General features: G+C 45.4%; 1 protein-coding gene across 1 annotated transcript in view; it reads left to right on the forward strand.

The window, feature by feature from the left end:
• The window catches only part of TENM2 (teneurin transmembrane protein 2), a 504,145-nt gene that overhangs the window by 308,160 nt on the left and 172,765 nt on the right, over window positions 1-23,220 (forward strand). Inside the window, exon 9 of the mRNA XM_075542722.1 lies at window positions 19,652-19,846. Coding sequence (XP_075398837.1) covers window positions 19,652-19,846 — 195 coding nt within the window. The remainder of the gene's footprint in view (window positions 1-19,651; window positions 19,847-23,220) is intronic.

Below are 23,220 nucleotides of genomic sequence, written 5' to 3' on the forward strand. Positions count from 1 at the left end.
ATAGCACGTTAGAGAGGCTGTTTGTAGTAGATTTGCACCATGCAGTCATGCGGTTGGATTTCTCGGCTGCTGCTTTCATGAGCATCGATTGTGGATCCAAGCACAGTGACATCTCTGACAGCTTCGATCTTTTCTCCCTGTATCAGGATGTTCGCTATGGGTCCCGTTGTGATATTTGTATTTTTTTTTTTACATTGAAGTGTAATCCACGGTGAAGACTGTAGTCCTTGGTTTTCAGCAGCAAGGGTTTCAGGTCCTTTTTGATGCAAGCAAGCAAGGTGGTGTCATCTGCATGTCGCAGATGGGCAGTGACTCGTCCTCCAGTCGCGATGCGGCGCTCTTCCTCATAGAGTCCCAGTGGGAAGGTTGCTTGCTCAGCATATGGATCTACTTCGCACGGTTAAAGGCTACCACGAGGTGCTCACCTTTGCGCATTTAAAGCCATGCAGAATTCCTCTGTTCTGTTCAAAGTGTTGCGTCTTCGTCTCTGTAGAAGTTCCACATAGCACAATGAAATGTTCTGGAATTTCCATGATTCTCAACGGTGTCCAGAGTTTTGTTGCAATCCGCAAAGCCAATGCCTTGGCATAGTCAATACTGCACAGGTAAACATCTTCCTGGGGCTCTCTGCGCTCTGGCGAGATGCATCTGATGTCAGCAATGATACCCTTCATTCTCTGATTCCTAGTAGCTCCCTGTTAGCGTGCTGCTGCAACCATTGTTGAATGAGAATCAGCACAATTGCACTTGCATGTGATGATGTGGAGACGATAGGCTAGATTTTTAGTATTGAATCTATGTTTCTCTCGCCTACCTATTTTAGAAACTGAATCTTTCTGAGGCTGGCTTTTCTCTCTCTAAAATAGTAGCGATGACTATTCTACCTGTTGTGAAGACTAAAAGGTAAAGGCGTACAATGTAGAGCAGTGCCGGACACGTATTCAATGCTCCTTAAAAGTTGTGAACTGTTGTTCGGCGCAGTCGAGTCGGTTCTGACCCATAGCGACCTCTATGTGCCACAGAAAGGAACACTGCCCCGTCCTGAGCCATCCTCTCAATTGCTGTCATGTCTTGGCCCATTGTTGCAGCCACTGTGTCCATCTACCTCCTTGAAGGCCTTCCTCTTTCTGACTGACCCTGTGCTTCATCAAACCTGATGTCCTTCCATGAGAACACAGCAGCAAAAGAATCCAGCACATACTGAGGATGATCTGCATGCCAGGAAATGTGTTAAGAGAGCTGTACATGAGTTATTTCATTTCACCTTCACAGACTACATTGTCACCGCCCCCCTTTCACTGCCACGAAAACCAAGGCGCAGAGAAAGCTAATGCTCTTGTCCAGGGATGGCTTTCAAACCACAATTGACCCTTGAACAACACGGATTAAAACTGCAAGGGCCTATTTATACACATTTCTTCTCCCTGCCTGTATTGAGGTAAACTCCCGTCCTGGATTGGGGTAAACTCCCTTTCTGTATGGGTGTTTCAAGTATCTGCTTAAAGGTTGTGGGGCGATAACCCAGTCTTGGGGGCACTGGAGAGACGAGCTGCTCACACGGGTATCATTAGCGCTGCGCGGCGTTTTAATTGGTGAGTTGCGACACTTGAGCGCACCACAGTAGCAGCAGGGAAAAACAAGCAAAACAGCAACAGCACCTATCACTGGGGCCCCGCAGTTGAAGCCCGTGTTTCTCTACTGTGGTCAGCCGTGCTATTCACCACGGCTATCACACTTCAGCCGACATCAGAACCACCTGGAGGACTTGTTAACACACAACTGATGGGACTCACCTGGGAGCTTATTAGAACTCCAAAGCCTCAGGCCCCACTGAGTCACAACCTCAGTCTAACGAGACCCCCAGGTGATTGGAGCACACATTCCGCTCTGGGAAGAAGCTATTCCAAGTATCACTGCCCTTGAGCCAGGGTTTTGAACCAGTTAATTCCAGTTCAACCACATGCTTTAGAAGCTACATTTCAAAAAGATCTCAAAATGATCTCTTATAATTACCTGGGAAACTAGTTAAACTAGATACAGATTCAGGACATCGGGAGGGTGGGATGCAAATTCTCTGTGGGAAGGGGCAGCAAACTGGGATGAACCAGTTCAAAGCCCTGCTTTAAAATGGAGGTAAGTTACAAATCTGCCGAGAACAGAGCATGTACACGGGTACAGATAAAAGCTGGAAACACAAGGGATCCAGGACCTATAAACCCCTCAGCACCAATATCAAGAGTAGCAATACCAGAAGGGAGAGGGGAAGGTGGGAGGAGAAAGGGGGAACCAATCACAATGATCTACATATAACCCCCCAGGGGGTGGACAACAGAAAAGTGGATGAGGAGACATTGGTCAGTGTAAGGCATGAAATAATAATAATTTATAAATTATCAAGGCTTCATGAGGGACGGAGGGAAAAATATGGCGCTGATACCAAGGGTTCAAGTAGAAAGAAAATGTTTTGAAAATGATGATGTCAACGAATATACATATGTGCTTGACAAAATGGATGGATGGATGAATTGTGATAAGAGCTGTTTGAGCCCCCAATAAAATGATTTTAAAAATAAATAGGGGTAAGCATTCTGAAATACCAACCCAAGCATATTTTAAGAGAATGGGGTGAGCTACAGCATGCAAAGTGTGATGTCTGTCTCACAGTAGCAAGTCGGGGGAAAATGTAGCTGTCATTGAGTTTTCAATACTAACTCGTTTGTTTGTTGTTAGGTCATTTTGTTAGGGGCTCTTACAACTCTTGTTACAGTCCATACATCAATCGCATCCAACATATTAGTACATGTATTCCATCATTCTTTTCTAGACATTTACTTTCCATTGAGCTCTTGGGGTCAGCTCTGTTTCCCCCCACCTCCCTCCTCCCCACCTTAACCCTCATGGTCCCTTGATAGATTATAGATTGTTAATTATTTTCAGATCTCATGCCAACCACTGTCTCCCTTCCCCTCTGGTTTCTATTCGTCTTCCCCCTGGATGGGGGTATGTGGTTATGTGCCATTCATTGTGATCGGTACCCCACTCCCTCCCCACCGCTCCCCTGCTTCCCTGTACCCTGTTGGTATCACTTTTCCCATTCCTGTTCCTGAGTTCCATGTGTCGTGAGCTTTCTTTCTTACCTAGACCTATGTACATGCTCCCATCTAGTCCAGAGTGGGAAGCAGAACTGGGGTCATGATACTGAGGGGTGAGGAGGCCTCAAGGGATCAGATGTATATTTTGTGATCCATTGGTGCTCTACTGCACCCTGATTGACTCATCCTCTCACTGCAACCCCTCTGTGGGGGATGTTCCATTGGCTACAGATGGGATTTGGGTCTCTGCTCCAACCCTTCTCGCCTCCATTCTCAACAATGCAATTTTGTTTGTTTGTTTGTTTATTGTTTGATGTGAATCTTCTGATGCCCATTGCTCAGTCTTAATGATACCTCATGATCACACCAGCTAGTGTGCTTATTCCATGTGGGCTTGTTGCTTGGCCGCACTGTTGGATGGCCGCTTGTTTATCTTCAAGCCTTTAAGACCCCAAACACTGTATCTTTTAATAGCCAGGCACCATTCTCTGTCTTTGCCACATCTTCTTATGCACCCATTTTGTCTCCAGTGGGTGAGGGTGGGGTGAGCATCACAGAATGCCAATTTGTTAGAACAAAGTGTTCTTGTGTTGTGGGAAGGTATGCGCCAAGGCCCAAGGCCTGTCTGCAGTCTCGGTGTATTTATTGCCTTATAAATATATGTACATAGGCCAATACCTCTATTTTACAGATTAATGTATTTACATAAGTGCACACCTCTGTTAATCTCCCTATCTATACCTTTGCTTCCTAGAGCTTGCCTCTGTTTCCTTTTGTCTCCTCCTGCCCCACCATCACTTTCCCCTTCTTCCACCTTTTAGTGCTTCCTCTCTGCTAGCTTGGTGTTGCTCTAATACTCACAGGATCGATACCCTCTCCTAGATGTTGGTTTTGATTCCCTAGTTGTTTCCCTGTCCATGATGCCATGAAAGCATAGTGATTCATCACAAAACAATATGTAATTATATATTGTGAAATATTTATTTCTAATTACAAGTAAGTGAAATTTTGTCTTAAAGCATGGTGTAGCATGGGTACTCGTATGTGGGTGTATCTGCATGTGGGTAGATTGGAAATGTGTGTTTTCCAATGGTGTTAGGCAACCTTTGTGAAAGGGTCTTTCGACCCCCCAAAAGGGTCGCGACCCACAGGTTGAGAACCACTGCCCTAGACCTTCTGGGGCTATTGGCCCCATTGCCTTCTCCCCGAGATTCCCTCCCATGTCTGTCCCATATAAGTAGGCAAACCAGCAATGTCTTATTCTGAACAATAAGAAAACATGATTGGGGGGAAAAAAGGAGAGAGAAAAAGAAGATTAAAAATAACCCTACATAAGTCCAGGTCTGCTCACTGGCCCCCATGAATCCCTCACCCCTGGTCCTCTGGGAGATCCAGGGGCTGCCCCTCCTAGCCCGAAGTCCATTCTTGGGGCTCTTCAGGGTCTCTGTGGATCAGTTTGCTCTATTCCCACACTGTCTCCCCGCTGTGTGTCCCCTGTCACCATCAAGACTAACTCTTAATGGGAGTAGGAAACCACATCTCTCCGGAGGGGCTGGTAGTTTCCAATTGCTGACCCCTTACATTGCAGGCCACTACATCACCAGGACTCCATGAACAAATCAACAGGCTTAATTTAAATGGTTGTCATTACTTGTAATAGAAAAAAAAACTTTGATTCATGGTCACATTGTAAAGAGACAAGAAAGGGTAAAGCTAAAGCCCCTTCCCTCTGATTTTCCACCCAAATGACCTCCTGTAGCAGTGGTTTGCTGCCTAAGGTGAAATCTTTTTCTTAAACCGTGGGCCATCCGCAGCTCAGTGCAGGTCACAGCTGTCTCTAATGTCTCCACATTAGACACCCTTCTAAGGCTGCTCTGCTACTTAGAAAAAAAAACCATGACCATTGAGTTGGCTCCAACTCAGTGACCTGTATAGGGGTTTCCAAGGCAAGGCTGTAAGTCTGCCATGTTTGTCTCCCAAGGATTAGCTGGAGGATTTGAACCATCGACTTTGTGGCTCACAGTCCAGCACTTAGTCAACAGTGCCACCAGGGCTACTGATCTCACTGCCATCAAGTCCTGCGACCCTATAGGATAAGGTAGAATTGCTCCTGGAAGTTTCCCAGACGCGGGTTATCTTTACAAGGATTCAAAGTCTCATCATTCTCTGGCAGGGCTGCTGATGGTTTCAAACCACTAACCTCCAGGGCCCCTTGGGCAACTTATCCAGGAGTTGTGAAAAAGGTGAAAACAGAAAAATGTTTTTTGGTGTCAGAAACAATTTACCTTGAGGAAGGCTGATGGATTTGAGCCCCCAGAGAACTTTCTGTTTGGAAACGTAACAAGCATGAACTACATGGTGAGCTGCCAAGTTTTGGAGGTTGCAGACACAGATTCGCATATGGCTCCCCAGTACTGTGCGCAGCAACCTCCAAACTAGGGAGGGGGGATCCCCTTCACTATGGGGATCTTGTTAAAATGTAGTTCCGGACTCCGTGCATCTGAATTAGTTGGAAAGGCAAATTTTCAGCAGGGAGTTGAACCGGGATAAACCGGTTTGGAGGCCTGTTTTTAAAAGAGAAAGAAAAGGAAATGTCTGTAGTTTTGCAGCTGGCCCAAAAGGAAGAGGGGGAAGAGAAAAGAGGGGAATTGGAACTGCTGGGTGCAGGTATTCGCTGCGGAGACAGCATTGAACAAAACAGACCCCTCTGAACAAAGCAGACCCCTCTGAACATATTCTTCAGGAAACGTCCAACCTTGCGCATCTCCAGAGCAAACCACTGCCTCTGAATGAACTCTGAAGCACAGTGACCCGGAGGGACACCATCTCACTGCTCCCCACCCTTTCAGAAGCTGCAGTTCGTCATGGAAGCCGCTGCCCCATCCTTCTCTGGCAGAGCAGCTGGTGGGCTCTCGCCGCAGACCTTTCGGTTCGCAGCGGGGCGATTTAAGCCGTGTGCCTTCTCCTGGGATAACAGGACACAAATTATCTGCAAACTTGATGCCTGGATCACACTATGAATGACGGGCTACTTCACCGAGGACTTGAGCCATAGGAACGCTTACTGTGTGCTGTGAAGAATTTAAATATTCATTATGTAATGAATGCTGCTCTTTCACTAAAAATATATATAAAAAAGACTTTTTTCAAGAAGAACTTAAGTACTTATCGATTGAGAACTTGTATAACTCTCAAAATGGAGGCATCCCCATATCTCTACAGGTATTTTAAATGAATTGAATTAATCATTGGCTTAAAAGTCTCTTGCGATCTTCGTTAACTTCCCTGGGTTTAATTAAAACATCTGTGCACTTTTAATTTATCGATTCATCCAACTCATATGTCATGTTTTTAACACACCCCAGCATGCTCTGCATCATTTTTAACCCGATTTCCACTTAACTAAAGCAATTAAATTCACCCCGGATTAATTAAAGCATCCATACTTTCGTGCTTAAGTCAGCGTGTGCTGCTTTCCCCACATGGCTCCTGGATGTCAGAGATTTGACACACCTGATGAGTTTTTCGTCCTTCTGGAGATTCTACCCTGAATCGTTCTCTTGCTTATTAATGTGCCGTTTCAGAGAGCTGGAATGAGGAAGTTGACGTGCCTGAACTTTGGCCCTCTGAGCCAGGCACTCTGACCCCATCTGTCAGAATCCATCCTCCTGGTCCCACTCTTCATGAGGAAGTCCTGCCGGATCCTGTCTCCGCAGAGACTGACTGAGCATCTGAGTAGTCTAGGAGGCAGGAGGGGGGCCTGCTGGGTCAGAGGTGACTGTGGAGGCCACACTGGCCGGCGATGTTGGTACTGGGCCTTCTGAGCGCAGGCCTTCCCTCTGCTTTCTCACTTCCTCACTCTTCGCCCCACACAAGCAATCCTCGCTGCCCTCCCTATTTAACAGACTGGGAAAACTGACGTCGTTCCAGAAGTTTCCCGGGCTTCTCCTCCGAGCACCTTGAGTCCAAGAACTGTCCGGTGAATTACAACTAGCCCCCTAAAAGCTACTTGGGGATTCCGGCTCCTCCAATCCTGTGTTTGGAGTTCCCTGGTGGAACTAAAGCTTACAGTGTTCAGTTCAGGACTTTGAACCGGTTCTTTATTGTTTGTATCCAGCCTGCCCCACCCCACTGGAGACTTGCATTTCCTCCCCGCCCCCACCCCCCACCAGTTACACGGAATTGAGCATCCGGGTAGCTCATTGGTAAAGCGCTCAGCTATTAAGCAGAAAGTCAGCAGTTGAAACCAACAGGTGTTCCATGGAAAAAGATGCTTCCAGAAAGAGCAATTGCCTTAAGGAGCCTATGGGGTCATTCTACTCCATCTTACACGGTCACTAAGAGTTAGACTTCAAGTCTCAATGGCAGTGGGTTTGGGTTTTCTTATATATTGAATTAGAATCAAGTTTCATCTGGTAGATCCCAGGTGATTATATAGACCTAGGATTCTGAGTGAAGTGTGGATTCTGCTTCCGTTTATCTGGGGTAGAAACGAAAGTTCTCAGCAGGGAGTTGAACCTGGATAGAGCAAACCCTAGTTCAGCGAGGTAGAAGTTTGAGTCCTCCAAGAGAGGCCTCAGAAGAAAAGCCTGGAGATCACTCCAAAAGCAGTGAGCTGAGCCCTGGGAAATCCTAGAGGCACAATTCCACTTTGATATCATGAGCTGAATTGGTTGGTTCCTGGTTCCTCAGCTATGGCAACAATGAGTATTATCAGTCTTTCTTTTCTTCCTATCTAGTTAGCCAAGAATTATTTCTCACTATCGTAGTCTTTGACTCACTCAATGGTTAATGAATTCTCTTGTATAGTTTTACCGACGACCTGTGCATGTGTGCTTAGGGCCTTTGTCCAGCCTTTCATCCATATCTCTTTTTACCGATTTATAAGAGGTCTTTGTGTATTTTGCTGATCAAATCTTAGTGGTTTGTGTGAAAAAATACTTCCTCCAAGTATCACTTGGCCCTAATTCTGTTAAGAGCATCCTTTGTTGTATAGAAGGTTTAAGCTTTATGTAGTTGAATCTGATATTTCCTCTTTTCCTTCACGGGTACTGGTATTTATGTCATTTTAAATACTTCCTTTCCCAAGATAGTAAGTGGGCCTTCAATGCTTTCCTTCTGGTGCTTTGGTATTTTTTCCATTTAGAATTTGAGTCTGCATGGAGCTAAGTTGTGTAGTGTGCCCAACCCCCTGTCATCAAGTCAATTCTGGCACAGAATGACCTTACACGGGGTGTCTGGGACAGTCAGTCTTTGTGGAAGCAGATAACTTCGTCTTTGTCCTGAGAGCTGGTTTGTGGGGTTGAACCTCTGACCCTGCCATTAGCAGTCCATGGCTGATGACGGCACTGCCAGGGCTCCTGTGTATGGTGTGCAGTGAGGTCAAACTTTATTCTCTCTCAACTGGGGTGCCAATTGCAGGGAGCTAGCTGTCTTCAAAAGATGACCTACCTGGTGGTCCTTTGGGTCAGCATTGAACTGTTTCCCGAAAGGTTGGCAGTTCAGTCCCACCAGCTTCTCCTTTGGAGAAAAGTGTTCCACTAAGACTTACAGCCTCTGAAACCCTATTGCGGGTCACTGTGATTCAGAATGGGCTCAATGGCAGTGGGTTTGGTTTTTTGAAAACTATTACCAAGCTCACCTTTCCTAAGGACCGCAGCAAACTGCACAGCCTACAAGGGCAGTGGGGCTCGTGGTTTGGGTTGCAAGAACATTGAACTTTCCCTCATGAATCCAAGACCCAGGTTGCACGCTCAAAGTCTCAGTGGATCTACGCTGCTTCTTGCTCAGTTTCTTTTGCTATCACCCAACAGAGCTATTCACCAGGGCCTCAAACAGTTTCAGCCCTGACCTCCTGCTGAGTCTGTGTCTCCCTCTCAAAGAGACTGAATCCAAATCACCCAAGGATGTCATAAAACAATAAATTTTCATTCAGTCTATTTGGGGGTGGGACAAATTCTTAGCAGGGGGTCAAACTGGAATCTACTTCTTTTAGGAACATAATAGGTAGCAGTTAGTAGGAGCCATGGTGGGGTAGTGGGTTATGCATTGGGATAACAGCAAGGTGAGTCATTCAAAACCCCCAGCGGCTCTGTGGGAGAACCACGAGGCTTTCTGCTCCCTAAGCAGCCTTGGAAAGCCACCAGAGCAGTTCTACTCTCCAAACAGGGTTGACCTGAGTCAGAATCTGTTCAGTGGTACTGAGCTTGGTGTTTTGGTTTTGTTGGTATTGTTGTTGTTGTTTGTAGGTGCCATAAAGTTAGTTCTGACTCATCAGGACCCTGTGCACAACAGAAGTAAACACTGCTAGTTCTGCGCCATCCTCACAATTGCTCCTATGTTTGAGCCCACTGTTGCAGCCACTGTGTCAATCCATCTTCTCCAGGGTCGTATTCTTTTCGCTGCCCCTCTACTTTACCGAGCATGGTGTCCTTCTCTAGAGATCAATCTCTCTGACAACATGTTGAAAGGGTATGAGATGTTATCACACTATCCTGGCCTCTAGGGGCCATGCTGGTTTTTTGCTTTCAATATCCAAACCACAGTACTTTCAATATTCTTTGCCAGCGCCATAATTCAAGTGCATCGATTCCTCTTCAGTCTTCCTTATTCAATGTCTTACTATCACACGCCTACGAAGTGATTGAAAACACCGTGGCTTGCATCAGATGCACCCTGGTCCTCCAAGTAACATCATTGCTTTTCAGTACTTTAAAGTCTTGTGTAGCGCGTTAATCCAATGCAATGTGTCTTTTGATCTCTTGACCGCTGCTTCCATAAGCATTGATTGTGAATCTTAGAAGGATGAACTCTTTGACAACTTCTGTTTATCATGATGTTTCCTATTGATCCAGTCGTGTTCCTATATTTCAAGTTCTCACTTTTAGCAAGTGAGGTTGTGTCATTTGCATATCACAGGTTATTAATCAGCCTTCTTCCCATCCTGATGCCAAGTTCTTCCTATAATCTAGCTTCTCTGATTATTTGCTCCACATAAAGAGGGAATAAGGGTGATGAGAAAATATACAACCCTGATGCACACCTTTCCTGACTGTAAACCACGTAGTATCCCCTTTCTGTTCACACAACTTCCTCTTGACCCATGTACAGGTTCCGTATGAGTATAATGAAGTGTCCTGGAATTCCCAGGACTATCTATAGTTTGTTACAATCTACACAGTCTAATTCCTTGGAAGAGTCAATAAAATACAAACATCTTTCTGGCATCCTCTGCTTTCAGCCAAGATTTATCTGATATCAGCAGTGATAGCCATTGTTCCATATTCTCTCCTTAATCTAACCTGAACCTCTGGCCGCTCTGTGTCAATGCATTGCTGCAACAGATGTTGGATTTACTTGCATGTGCTATCAATTATATCGTTCTGTACGCTGAGCATTCTGTTGGGTCACTTTTCTTTGGAATGGGTAGGAATAGGAATCTCTTACAAGTGAGTGCCTTCAGGGCTTTATCAGCTAGTTGAAACGTTTTGATTCCGTCTTCCATCAAGTCCTGGAACTTTAGTTAAGGAGTCCTGGTGGCTTGGAAGTAACACATCTGCCTGCAATCAGAAAGATTAGCACCACCGGCCACTCCTCAGGAGAAAGGGCTTTCTACTCTCATTGACAGTGACAGTCCTAGAAACACACGGGGGCAGTTCTACCCTGTCCTGTGGAGTCACAGTGAGTTGACATTGACTCAATGGCAGTGAGTTTCGTGGGTTTTTTGCTGGGCTTTGTCTGATGCCTTGTTTTCACTAATGCTTTCAGTACAACTTAACCTTCTTCCTGTAGTGTACCATTGGTTCTTGTTCACATGCTATCTCTTTAAATGATTGAATATTGACTCGTTCTTTGGGTACGGTGACTGTATTCTTTCCACCTTCTTTGGCTTCTTCCTGTGCCAGTCAATCTTTTCCCCATGGACCCTTTCAGTATTGCAAGTTGAGGCTTGAGTTTTTTTTCCCCTGAGTTCTTTCAGTTGACGATATGCTGAGCATATTCTTCCTGTTTGGTTTTCTAATTCTAGGGCTGTGCACATTTCATTCTACTATTTTACTACGCCCCTGGGGCACCGTGGTTGTTATTAGTTGCCATCAAGTCAGCTTCAACTAATGATGCCCTTACACTGGCCTTATGTATAACAGGGCCAAATATTTCCCAGTCCTGTGCCACCTTCGTGGTCATCGGTAAGTTTGGATCCATTGTTGCATCAATACATCTTATTGAGAGTTTCCTTCCTTGTCACTGACTCTCTACTTTACCAAATGTGATGCCCCTTTCCAGCCACTGGCCTTTGCTAATGATGCGCCCAGAGGACTCACAGCAAAGTCTCATCGTCCTCGCTCCTAAGAAGCCCCCGCACTGCATTTCTGCAATGACTGATTTGTTCATTCTTGCTGTCTGTGGTATATTCAGTATTCGTCTCCAATACCCCAATCAGTCCAAATGTTTCGATTATGGTGTCTTCTCTTTTAGTTACCCACCAAATGCATGCAAATCAGTGATGAGTCTGTATCGACTGACTCCCTGAGAGGCCAGGCCACCCATGGCTAATGCTGTTTGGACAGTTTCCCTGGCTACTGGATTCAAGTATTCTCAGCTCTCTTTTCCAAAGGGACTTTAAATCCAACCTCAAGTAATTTTTAAAAAATCATTTTATTGAGAGCTCTTACAGATAACATAATATTCCATAGTTCAATCACAACAAGCACAGTTTTAAAACATTTTCTTTCTTCTTGAACTCCTTGAAATCAGCTCCCCTTTATCCCTTCCCTCCCACCCTACCCCCAGGAACCCTTTTTTAATTTTCTTTTGTATTTTCCATATCTTGACATCCAATATATCCATTCACATACAATTCTATCATTTGCTACCCTCCCATATCCTTAAGGAACCATTACTTACTGTTAAAGGGTTATCTATCTTGGCTTTCGTGCATCAAACAACCTTAATTATACAAATGAACATAAGCAAGGCTAACATAATTAATGAGGTAAAACAAATTAAAACCATAATAGTAACCAAATATTAAAGAACTAGAGGATAATTACATTGTTCATCAGGGCTATACCACAACCTGGATTTATCATCCCTTCTGAATGTCCCTTCTGAGAGGGCCTATCCAATTAACTTGCAGGTGGGTTTGGGGTCTCCTACACCCACGCCCCTTCACACTGATTGGTTGCTTGATTTTGAACTGATACCACTTCCAGTCGACACCTCCTGTTCACACAGGCTGGTGTGCTTCTTCTATATGGACTTTGTTGCTCCCTGACAGATGACCTCTTGTTTAAGTACAAGCCTTGAAGACCCCACATGCCACATGTTTTAAAAGCCAGGCACCACCAGCTTTCCTCACCATACTTGCTTATGTACCCATTTTGTCTTCAGCAATCATGTCGGGAAGGTAGCATAGTGCCACATTATTAGAATAAACTGTTCTTGTACAGAGGCCCAAAGTCCATTTGCTTCCTTGTTTCATTTGCATATATATACATATATAAACAAATGCACCTACATTTATATATTTGCATATATGCATATCTATAGATACACCTATATATTTTTTCTTTCTTCTTTTTTATTGTGAAATATTTATTTCTTTTTTTAAATCATTTTATTGGGGTTTCATACAACTCTTATCACAATCCATACCTACATCAATTGTGTAAAGGACATTTGTACATTCATTGCCCTCATCATTCTCAAAATATTTGCTCTCCACCTAAGGCCCTGGCATCAGCTCCTCATTTTTCCCCTCTGTTCCCGCTCCCCCCTCCCTCATGAACCCTTGATAATTTATAAATTATTACTTTGTCATATCTTGCCCTGTCTGACGTCTCCCTCACCCACTTCTCTGTTGTTCGTAGCCCAGGGAGGAGGTCACATGTAGATCCTTGTAATTGGTCCCCCTTTCAATCTCACCCTCCCTCCACTTTCCCAGTATCGCCACTCACACCACTGGTCCTGAAGGGATCATCCACCCTAGATCTTTCTTCATCTTTCCTCTTTTTCTTTGTTCTTTCTTTCTGCCTCAATATCATGCCAACCCATCATTCACCTCTCAGTAATTTCCCTCAGATACAATTTGATTTATCAAACAAAACAGCCTCCACCCTCCTCTTCATCAATTTTAGGACCCTTACTTTCCCCCGTCCCACTCTTACTGGGCTCACTGCTACCACCCTCGGCTCCTCCTCTCCCACTGCCACCTCACCCCCAAAAGGCATATCATTTAAGATTCCCCGCTGCACATCTAGTCTAGCCCAGAATTGATTTGTCAAAATGTAGGCATTTTTCCCTCTGCTTTTCTGCTTTGCCCCCTTTGATGACCTTTTCTCCAGGTGTTCTTTCTATGGCAAGTCCAGCGTCTTATTTTCCTTACTGACAGCACACAGAGGTGGCTGGTCCTGTTCCTTTCCACAGAGTAAATAACACCGATGATTCATCTCGTTCTGGACTGAAAACTTTCAGGAGGGGAACAAAAAACAGCACTTGCTCAATCATTAAAATGAGCTTTACACCATTCAGGTGGCTCTAAATTGTGTCATTTTTTGCCGTCAGCCTGTTAGCTTGTCAGTCGTTAGTAGCAGTGGTAATTTATTTTTCTCCTACAAGACTCTTAGAGTTTCCATTTACGAGATTTAGTAAAACAAGAATTGTCACTTTGTACAAACATTTTAATTAATTTTTAATAGAAGCTTGAATGCACAATGTTCTGCTCCTGTAAGCCTTAGAAACCCTGGTGCTGCCGTGGCTAGATGCCTGGCAACTGCTGAGAGGAAGGCAGTGTCTCCACGGGAGAAAAGACGAGGCAATAGACTCCTCCGGCAGTGACTGCCTGGGAAATCCTACTACGGGGCAGTTCTGCTCTGTCTCCTGGGGCCCCAGGAATGTAAATGGACCCTAGGCAGCAGCAACAGGCCTTTTGGGGCGGGGGGTGCACATAAAACACTGCACATGTGCCACCTGACCACTCAAGACCACCTCCTGCCTACAGCCAGAGAAGACTGGGAAGGAAGGGAAAAGAAACTTCTAATCAAATTATTCTGTGGGACTCATCTTTTGTAGTGGTGATGGCTGTGGCCCACTTAGGGGTATGTGTGCATGGATTGTGTGTATTCGGACATACTGAATCTTTAATCCATTAACCCTTGAAGTCATATTGAATACTTAGCTTAACATTTCAAGAGGGACCACCTGCTACTTACCTTGCAGGTATCAGCGACTGCTTTGAATTTGTTTGTTTTTTAAAGTATTCTCATTTCATTCTCCCACCAACTCTAAGTTGTTGCTGTTGTGAGGGTTCTATCAAGCCTTGAATAGTGTCCCCTAAAAATATGGGTCAGCTTGGCCGGGTCTTGATTCTAAGTGGTTTGGCAGTTGGCGATGCAGTTTGGCAGTTACAGGATGATGTAATCACCCCCATAATGAGATCAGATGTGATCATCCAGTCCATTATAAACAGATTAGGATGGGATATAACACCCTTACTCGGGCTGCATCCCTCATCGAAGAGAGAAGGAAGCAGAGGCAGGCATCTCAGAACCACCAAGAAAGAACAGCTGGGAGTAGAGTTTGACCTTTGGACCCAGAGTCCCGTCCCAGTACTGAGAATCCCCTCGGCCCGTGGAAGATTGATGCCAAAACACATGGACCTCTCCAAGGAACATGGGTCCATAGATGCTGAAAAGAGACAGGGACTTTCCTCCAAGGTCAACAGAGAGAGACAACCTTGCTCTAGAGCTGGCACCTTGAATTCAGATTTCTAGTCTCTCACACAATGAAAGAAGAGATTTCTGTTTCTCAAAGGGATCCACTTGTGATATATCTGTTGACTAAGGCGCAGTTGTGTTGGTCCAGCTTCTGTGACCCCCATGGACAACAGAATGAAATTCTCCCTAGTCCTGCTCCACCCTCACAATTGCTCCTATGTGTGAGCCCATGGTTGTCATCACTGTGCTGCGCTGCCCCAGTAAGGGCCGTCCTCTTTTGCTAACAGACTACTTTACTCAGCATGTGTCTTTCTCCATGGACTGGTCCCTCCAGACAACATGTTCAAAGCACAGGAGAGGAGGTCTCCCAGCCCTCTTTCCCATGAAGCACTCTGGCTGTACTACTTCTAAAACAGATTTATTTGTTCATGAAGCAATCCTGTTAGACTTTATTATTTTTCACAAACACCACCATTTAAGCATTTTAGGGTATCAGGTCTTCCCCGGTCTCTCCTATTCGTTGCCCTGCTTTCAGACGCATGTGAGGCCATTGAGCACACCCTGGCTCAGGTGGGTCAGGGACAGTTTCATTTTCAAAGTTTATCCTTTTGAATAGATTTTCCCAAAGCAGTGTGTAGTTGATCTCTTTTCTGCTGCTTCCATGAACAGTAATTTTGGATTCAAGCAAGAAAAAAAATTCTCGACAACTTCAATCTTTTCTGTTTGATCACCATGTTGCTCATTGGTCCAATTAAGAAGATTTTCTTTTGTGTTTATTTAACTGTAATCCATAAACTGTAATCTCTGATCTTCATCAATAATGGCCTCAAGTCCTCTTTGTTTTCAGTGAGCAAGGTTGTATCATCTACAGATCTACATAGCTTGTTAGTGTCTTCCCCCAATTCTGACGCTGTGTTGTCCCTAACACAGTCCAGCTTCACAGATGACTTAGTCAGCATACAGACTGAGTCATTGTGGTGAAAAGATAGAACCCCAACACCCTACCATCCTAATTTTTATCCCCTTGTTCTGTTTTAATGACTCCACGTGAGTACAGATTTTTTCCGAATTCCCATTCTTTACTGTTATTCATAAGTTGTTATTAACACGGTTGAGTAACTTTTCATAGTCAATAAAACAGGGGTACATATCTTTCTGATACTCTTAGCCAAAATCCATCTGACATCTGATATCCCTTGTTCCATGTCCTCTTCCGAATGTGGCTTGAATTTCTGATAGTTTTCTGTCGATGTACTGCTGTAACCATTTTTTCAATTGTCTCCAGCAAAAGTTTACTTGCATGTGATACTAATGATATTGTTATATAAGTCTCCCCCTGTGTTGTTTCACTGTTCTCTGGAACAGGCCCAGTTATGGATCTCTTCCAGTCAGTTTGCCAGGACTTGTGAGTACTGCCAATATTGCATCTGTTTGTTGAAACATCCCAAATAATATGCTCTCAATTCCTGGAGCCTCATTGGTATAGCAGGTTATGCATTGGGCTACTAGCCTTGGGGTTAGCAGTTTGAAACCACCAGCCACTCTTCAGGGGAAAAATGAGGCTTTCTCCTCCCATAAAGAGTAGCAGTCTCAGAAACCAACAGGGACAACACTTCCTTGTCCTATAGGCTCGCCACGAGTCAGAGATGACTCACTGGCAGTGAGTTTGGTTTTGAGTTCTGTTTTTTTGCCAGTGCCTTCCGTGCAATTTGAACTCGTTCCTTCGATGCCGTTGGTTCTTATCCATATGCTGCCTGCTGGAACGAATGAACATGGATCGATTCTTTTGGGAACAATGACTGTGCATTCCTCCCACTGTGTCATGCTGCTTGCATCATCCAGATTTTTTGAGAATCGATTATAATTACCCCATATTTTTAAGAGAAAACAGCACCAGAGAAGTCAATAAGGTAAGGGCCAGGATTTTAACCCAGGTCTTACTAACCCTAAACCCCTTTCTCTGCCCACTGTACTCCATTTTCAGTAGGGGTAGAAACAGACTCATTTTTCCTACGCTGTGATTGTTAGTTGCCTCTAGTCTGCTCACCTCATGGAGACGTGTCTGCTTAATAGACGGTAGCACCGCCTAGTCCTGAGTCATAGTCATGGTCGTTGGCATGTTCAAGTCCATTGGTAAGAACTGTTGTATCAATTCATCTCATTCACAGTTGCCCTTGTTTCCCTATAACCTGACATTAAAAATAATAGTAATTCAGATATGCTGAAATATAAGATGGATTATTAGTTCAAGAGGTCCCTAAATTTCATCCAGCCTCTGGTCTGATGGTCTGGCCCAGTCATCTATAGGTGAGGCTCTGGGTCGAGTAAGTCTAAAGATGGATCAGTCTCCCCCAAGAAAAGGTGTTTCACTCCTAGCAGAGCTCACCTGGTATTTGTCTGCACGCACTTTGCTCCAGTAGCAAGTAGGTTACTCGAGAGCCTCCACCTTCTCGTTAGCTTCCCTTCTGTCTTTTCTGTGACATCAGTCTGCCCTGGTGAGTGCCCTGTTCTCTAGCAAGCAAGCATAACAGCCTCTTGCATGTTTGACCACATTCCTGGGAAGAAGGCTGCACTTGATGTGTGGAGAACTTTCTGACCTAACTACCTTCATTCCCTTTTTCCTAAGTAATTTAAGTAGGTCATATTTTAAATTTGATTTCTCAGATACCTAGTTTGAAATAAAATCCATTCTTACTTACCATATGAATAGGAAAAATAATGCTTACTCTATCTTATCAATTAATGATGTTACTTACTTCATACCCCCTTCCATGATGGTTCAATAGTAGGATTCTCATCTCCCATCTAGAAGGTCCAAATTAGATTCCCAGCCAGTGCACCTCAGATACATACAGCCATCGCCCAACTGTAGAGAATGTCATGTTGCTATGATGCTAGACAGGCTAAGGCAGACTAGGAAGGAAGGCCTGGCTATTGACTTGTGAAAATAAACTAATGGAAACCCTATGGAATTTAACAATCCATGTCCCAGCCAATCCTAGAGATTATACAGGACCAGGTAATATTCCTTCTCATTATGTATAGAGTCATTATGAGTTGGAGGTCAACTTGATAGCAGCTAACAGTACTCCTCTACCACCATTTGTGTGTGCCACTGAAACCCAGTAGCTGTCATTTGATTATTTAACTTTCTCTAACACTTGTAACAGCCCATCTAAGGTATAACCCTGATTTCTGAATCAGGTTTTGGAAGCTCGTCCAGCTGCACGTTGTATGGTCCAACTTCTCACTAAAAGTTTTCCTATTTCAATGTGTAGGGTGGGGAGAGGTAGAAGAACAAGACTGATACTAATCTCTCCCCAGCAGTGGCACGGCTAATTTTATCTAGATCAGATATGACAAGCTTCCTCTTGAATACCATCCTTATCTGTTTGGAGGTGTCAGCATGGTGCTGAAAGCTTTGAGGCTCAGGGGTATGAGATCTGCGATTGGTTAAAGGTGTTGGTAGACATGCAGGAAGGGAGAAGCGCAGTTCAGTGCACACATGTGCCATGCCGCCCCAGAGTTGAGCATGAGTCTAAGAATACAGTGAAACCAAGTCTTCTCCACCTTGAGAGAGGCGCGGTTTCTCAGTCTGGTGCGTAGCGGCACAGCCACCAGGTCGGATCTTGGGTACACAGATTGGGCTCTTGATGATTGGAGTCAAACCAGTGCAAACTAAAGGGAATTTCATGCCCAACAGCCCCTCGGATTCTCAGCCTTTTCCCATCCACGCACATCAGAAAGTCCCAGCTGGGATGAGACCTGCTGCAGAGTTCACACCTTCAGCCTAGACGCTCCCTTCCTGTGTAATCATTATAAACTTTACAAGGACTCCGCTAACCCTGGGGCGTGACATAATCAGTTAAGTGGACCTCACCCCCTGCCAGCAACACTGGTTAGAATAGTCCCCGTCGGCTAGTTCAGGGCCCACCTTAGACTCAGGACAACTTGATTGATAGTCAATCAAGCTCCCCAACTGGTGAGCTTTGGACTCAGGGCAAGTCACTTCCCAGTGTAAGACTCGTCCGTTCCTCTGTACAACAAACACGACACACTACCTGGTCCTGCACCAACCTCAAAGTCACTGTCATGTGTGAGCCCACAGTGCAGCCACGGTGTCAGTCCCTCTCCTGAACAGACTCTGTTTCTCTGCCCCTCCACTTTACCCAGCTTGAGCTCTTTCTCCAAGGCCTGGCCTCCCCTGATTCTCCACCTGCCTCATAGGGTGGATGTGATGACAGAATCATAAAGCCTTCTCCACCGCACTTGGAAACCCCAGCTGTGTCATAACTGAACTCGGGGGTCTTCCATAGCTGGGTTTTTTCAAAGTTGATTTCCAGGCCTTTCTTCTGAGATACTTCTGGGTAAATTCCAACCTTTCGGTTAGCAGCCAAGCAAGTTAACTGTCTTCACTGTCCAGGGGCACCTATAGCAGGCACATAATTAATAGTACTGTGTAGGCTGCTGCTAGTACTGTTACCTTATCCACTGTCTCCACGCTAATTCTAACTCCCAGCAACCCTATAGTACAGAGTAGAACTGTCTGTCAGCTTTACAAGATGGTGAATCTTTACAAGAAGAGACCGCCTCAACTTTCTCCCGTGGGTTAGAACTGCTGACCCTGCCATCAGCAGTCCAGTGCTTCGCCTGCTCTGCCACCAGGGCTACTGTGGTCATTGGTGCTCTTGTATATTTGAAGCGGTTCTGTGCCTCCATAGCCAAAGTCCTCAGCTAGTGCTGCAGACAAAACGAAATCACTGGGCTGGCTCTGCTCGTCAGCCTGATGCAGCCCCTCGGACGCTGGCCCCTGGTGACCCGGTGCTCTCTCTTTGGTCTTTGCAGCCGCCTGCCCGGTTCTGTGCAGCGGGAACGGACAGTACTCGAAAGGAACGTGCCAGTGCTACAGTGGCTGGAAAGGCGCGGAGTGCGACGTGCCCCTGCATCAGTGCATCGACCCCTCCTGCGGGGGCCACGGCTCCTGCATCGACGGGAACTGTGTCTGCTCCGCTGGCTACAAAGGCGAGCACTGTGAGGAAGGTAAGCGCCTCAGAGAGAGCTGGGCAAGGGGGAGGCAAAACTCAGCGCCAAGGTGGGTCCTGTGGAGATGATGCCAACCCAGAGAGGCCCCAGAGGCAGGTAGATCAGCTCCGTTGGGTTTCCCGGGTTATCATCTTTCCAGAAGCAGACTGCTGCTTCTTTCTCCCTTGGAGCTGCTGGGATTAGAACTGCCAACCTTGTGTGGAACAGCCAAGCACTTTAACCTCCGTAGGAGGCATTATTTGCAGGACTGACCTGCACCTGCGAGCCCTGTCTCGGGCTCCTGTTTTGCACAGGAAGCCTCTATGCTTGGCCAACTTCCAGCCTCTTGGCTTTGATGGCTTCTTAGCTTGTAGAGCAGAGAAGGCCTGTGGAGGTTCTTTGGGAAGGGACGTTTGCTTCCACCATCCTTGATGGAAACACGTTCCTTTCGTCTTGATTTTTGTCTGTAAGTTGCTTTCTTTGCCTTGCAGTCTTCTCTCCTCCTTCCCTTTCTTTTCCACCTTCCTCCCTTCGCCTTTCCAGATTTTCCTCATCCTTTTCTTCTGCCTTAGCTAAAGTCCTCTGAACTAGAAATTATCTAGTTCAAAGCTATCTAGAAAAAAAATCTCACTGCCTCAAGTTCATTCTGACTCATGGAAACAAGAAGTCCCAACTGACCTCTAACTGCTTTCTATTCTTCCTGGTCATTGAACTGAAGACCACAGTAAATGACCTCAAACCAAACCAAATCCATGGCCATCAAACCAAATCCATGGCCATGAACTGCATTCTGACTCAAAGCAACTCTATAGGACAGACTAACACAGCCCCTATGGGTTTCCGAGACTCTTAACAGGAATAGAAAGCCTCATCTTTCTCCCTCGGAATGGCTAGTGGTTGTGAACTGCTGACTTTGCGGTTCATATAGCCCAATGTGTAACTATTACACCACCAGGACTCCTTGCCTAGGTACATATTTTAGGGAAAATGAATCTTCATAGACTGGTGTCACCACCCCCACTATGACCCTTAGTCACCCTTTAGATCTAGAACTGAAATCACCCCTATGGCTCCATCAAACATGAGACGAGGCCATACGGGAACAATAGCACGGGGCTAGGGGGAGGGGGCACACTGGTCTTGTGAACACTTTGAGATCCAAAGGGCGGCATGTACCCAAGGACAGAGTTCATACAGTTCAGAAAGAAGGAGGGATGGAAATGGAGAGAGAGGGGAGGAGGTGGGCTCATTGATGTTACACTGAGGAGATGGCACTGAACAAGATAAAACAAAATGTGTACAAATGGATGAGTGTTAAAATGATGATCCGCACTGTTACCTTCACCCAATTAACAGTAAAACAAATATTTAAAAATTAATCTCAGTAGAGAGCAGTCAGACTGGAAAGACCATGGGCATCCCCATAATTTAGAGACCCCATGCAGAGCCAACTCTCCTGGGTGCTTACAGCCACACATTCAGATAGAAGAGCATGGGGATGTGGCCCATAGGCAGGGAGCACTCAGGAGCTCACTACAGAGCATCACAGTGGTCTGAGATACAACCCATTACCTGCCGTGGTGCTTATGGTCACCATGTGGACAGCTACAAACACCTGCACATGCAGGAAGCTCACACATACGTGACCTCATGCACACATGAGTAACCAATGTCAGGAATGGAATTGACAGAGTCCGACCTGATGAAATCCAGGCAGAGATCAGACTTGGCATTGCGGCTCATGGCAACTCCATGCGCACAGAGTGGAGTTGTTCTGTTGGGTTTTCAAGGCTGCGCCCTCTCAGAAGCAGACTGTTTGTGCCCCCAAAGGATGCCCTCCTAATAAATAAATTAAGCAAGGCTTAGAGAGGTCTGTAGACAAATGGAATTAAACATGTAATGGCATTTTCCAACAAACTTTTTGAAGCCCTTTCATATAAGTTAATTTATCATACGCAAAAGAGTTCAAAATTGCTATCTCATTTAGTCTTTGTGACAATCTTGTCCAGAATGATTAACTATCTTTTGCTGAAGGGTTGGAGCACAGGGGTGGGGATGTGGCATCAGGATTGGAGGCTTATTAGCAACCAGCAATATGCAGATGACCCAATCCTGCTTGCTGAAAGTGAGGAGGACAAGAAGCAGTTGCTGATGAAGATCAGGGATTGCAGCCTTCAGTGTGGATTATGACTCAGTGTAAAGAAAAGGGAAATCTTCACAACTGGATACATGGAGAACAGATGGAAGCTGTCAAGGATTTTGTCTTGCTTGGATCCACAGTCTATAGTCACGGAAGCAGCAGTCAAGAGATGAAGAGATGCATCGCATTGGGGAAATCAGCTGCACAGGAGCTCTAGAGCGTGCAAAAGCAGAGGGTACTGTGAAGACTAAGGTTCGCCAGACTCAGGCCAGGGTATTTTCCATTACCTCATATGCATGTGAAAGTTGAACATCAAATAAGGAAACCAAAGAAAAAAATGATATGTTTGAATTGTGGTACTGGCAAGAATATTGAAATTACCACAGTGGCAAAGAAAGCTGATGGTGCCCGGCTGTCAAAAGATATAGTGTCTGGGGTCTTAAAAGTTTGAAGATAAACAAGCGGCTATCTAGATCAGAAGCAACAAAGCCCACATGGAAGAAGTACACTAGCCTGTGCGATCACGAGGTGCCGAAGGCTTCAGTTATCAGGCATCAAAGAACAAAATCATATCATTGTGTACTCACCTCCATGATACGATCACTGAAGACAAATGGGTACATAAGCAAATGTGGTGAAGAAAGCTGATGGTGCCCGGCTATCAAAAGATATAGCATCTGGAGTCTTAAAGGCTTGAAGGTAAACAAGTGGCCATCTAGCTCAGAAGCAACAAAGCCCACATGGAAGAAGCACACAAGCCTGTGCTCACAATGTGACGAAGGATCAGGTATCAGGCATCATCAGAACAAAAAAATCTTACCCTAGTGAATGAGGAGGGGAGTGCAGAGTGGAGACCCAAAGCCCATTTGTCGGCCACTGGAGATCCCCTTGCAGATGGGTTTCGAGGAAGAGACGAGCCAGTCAGGGTGCGATGTAGCAACGATAAAAAAATACAACTTTCCTGTATTTCCTAAATTTTTCCTTGCAAGTCTGGCTAGACCAGAGGATGTACACTGGTGCAGATAGGAACTGGAAACACAGGGAATCCAGGGCGGATGATCCCTTCAGGACCAGTGCTGTGAGTGGCAATACTGGGAGCGTAGAGGGCGAGTGGGTTGGAGAGGGGGAACTGATTACAAGGACCTAAATGTGACCTCTTCCCTGGGGAATGGACAACAGAAAAGTGGGTGAAGAGAGACATCGGACAGGGCAAGATATGACAAAATAATAATTAATAAATGATCTAGGGTTC

The sequence above is a fragment of the Tenrec ecaudatus genome, chromosome 2 (genome assembly GCF_050624435.1).
Source record: "Tenrec ecaudatus isolate mTenEca1 chromosome 2, mTenEca1.hap1, whole genome shotgun sequence".
Taxonomy (NCBI): domain Eukaryota; kingdom Metazoa; phylum Chordata; class Mammalia; order Afrosoricida; family Tenrecidae; genus Tenrec; species Tenrec ecaudatus.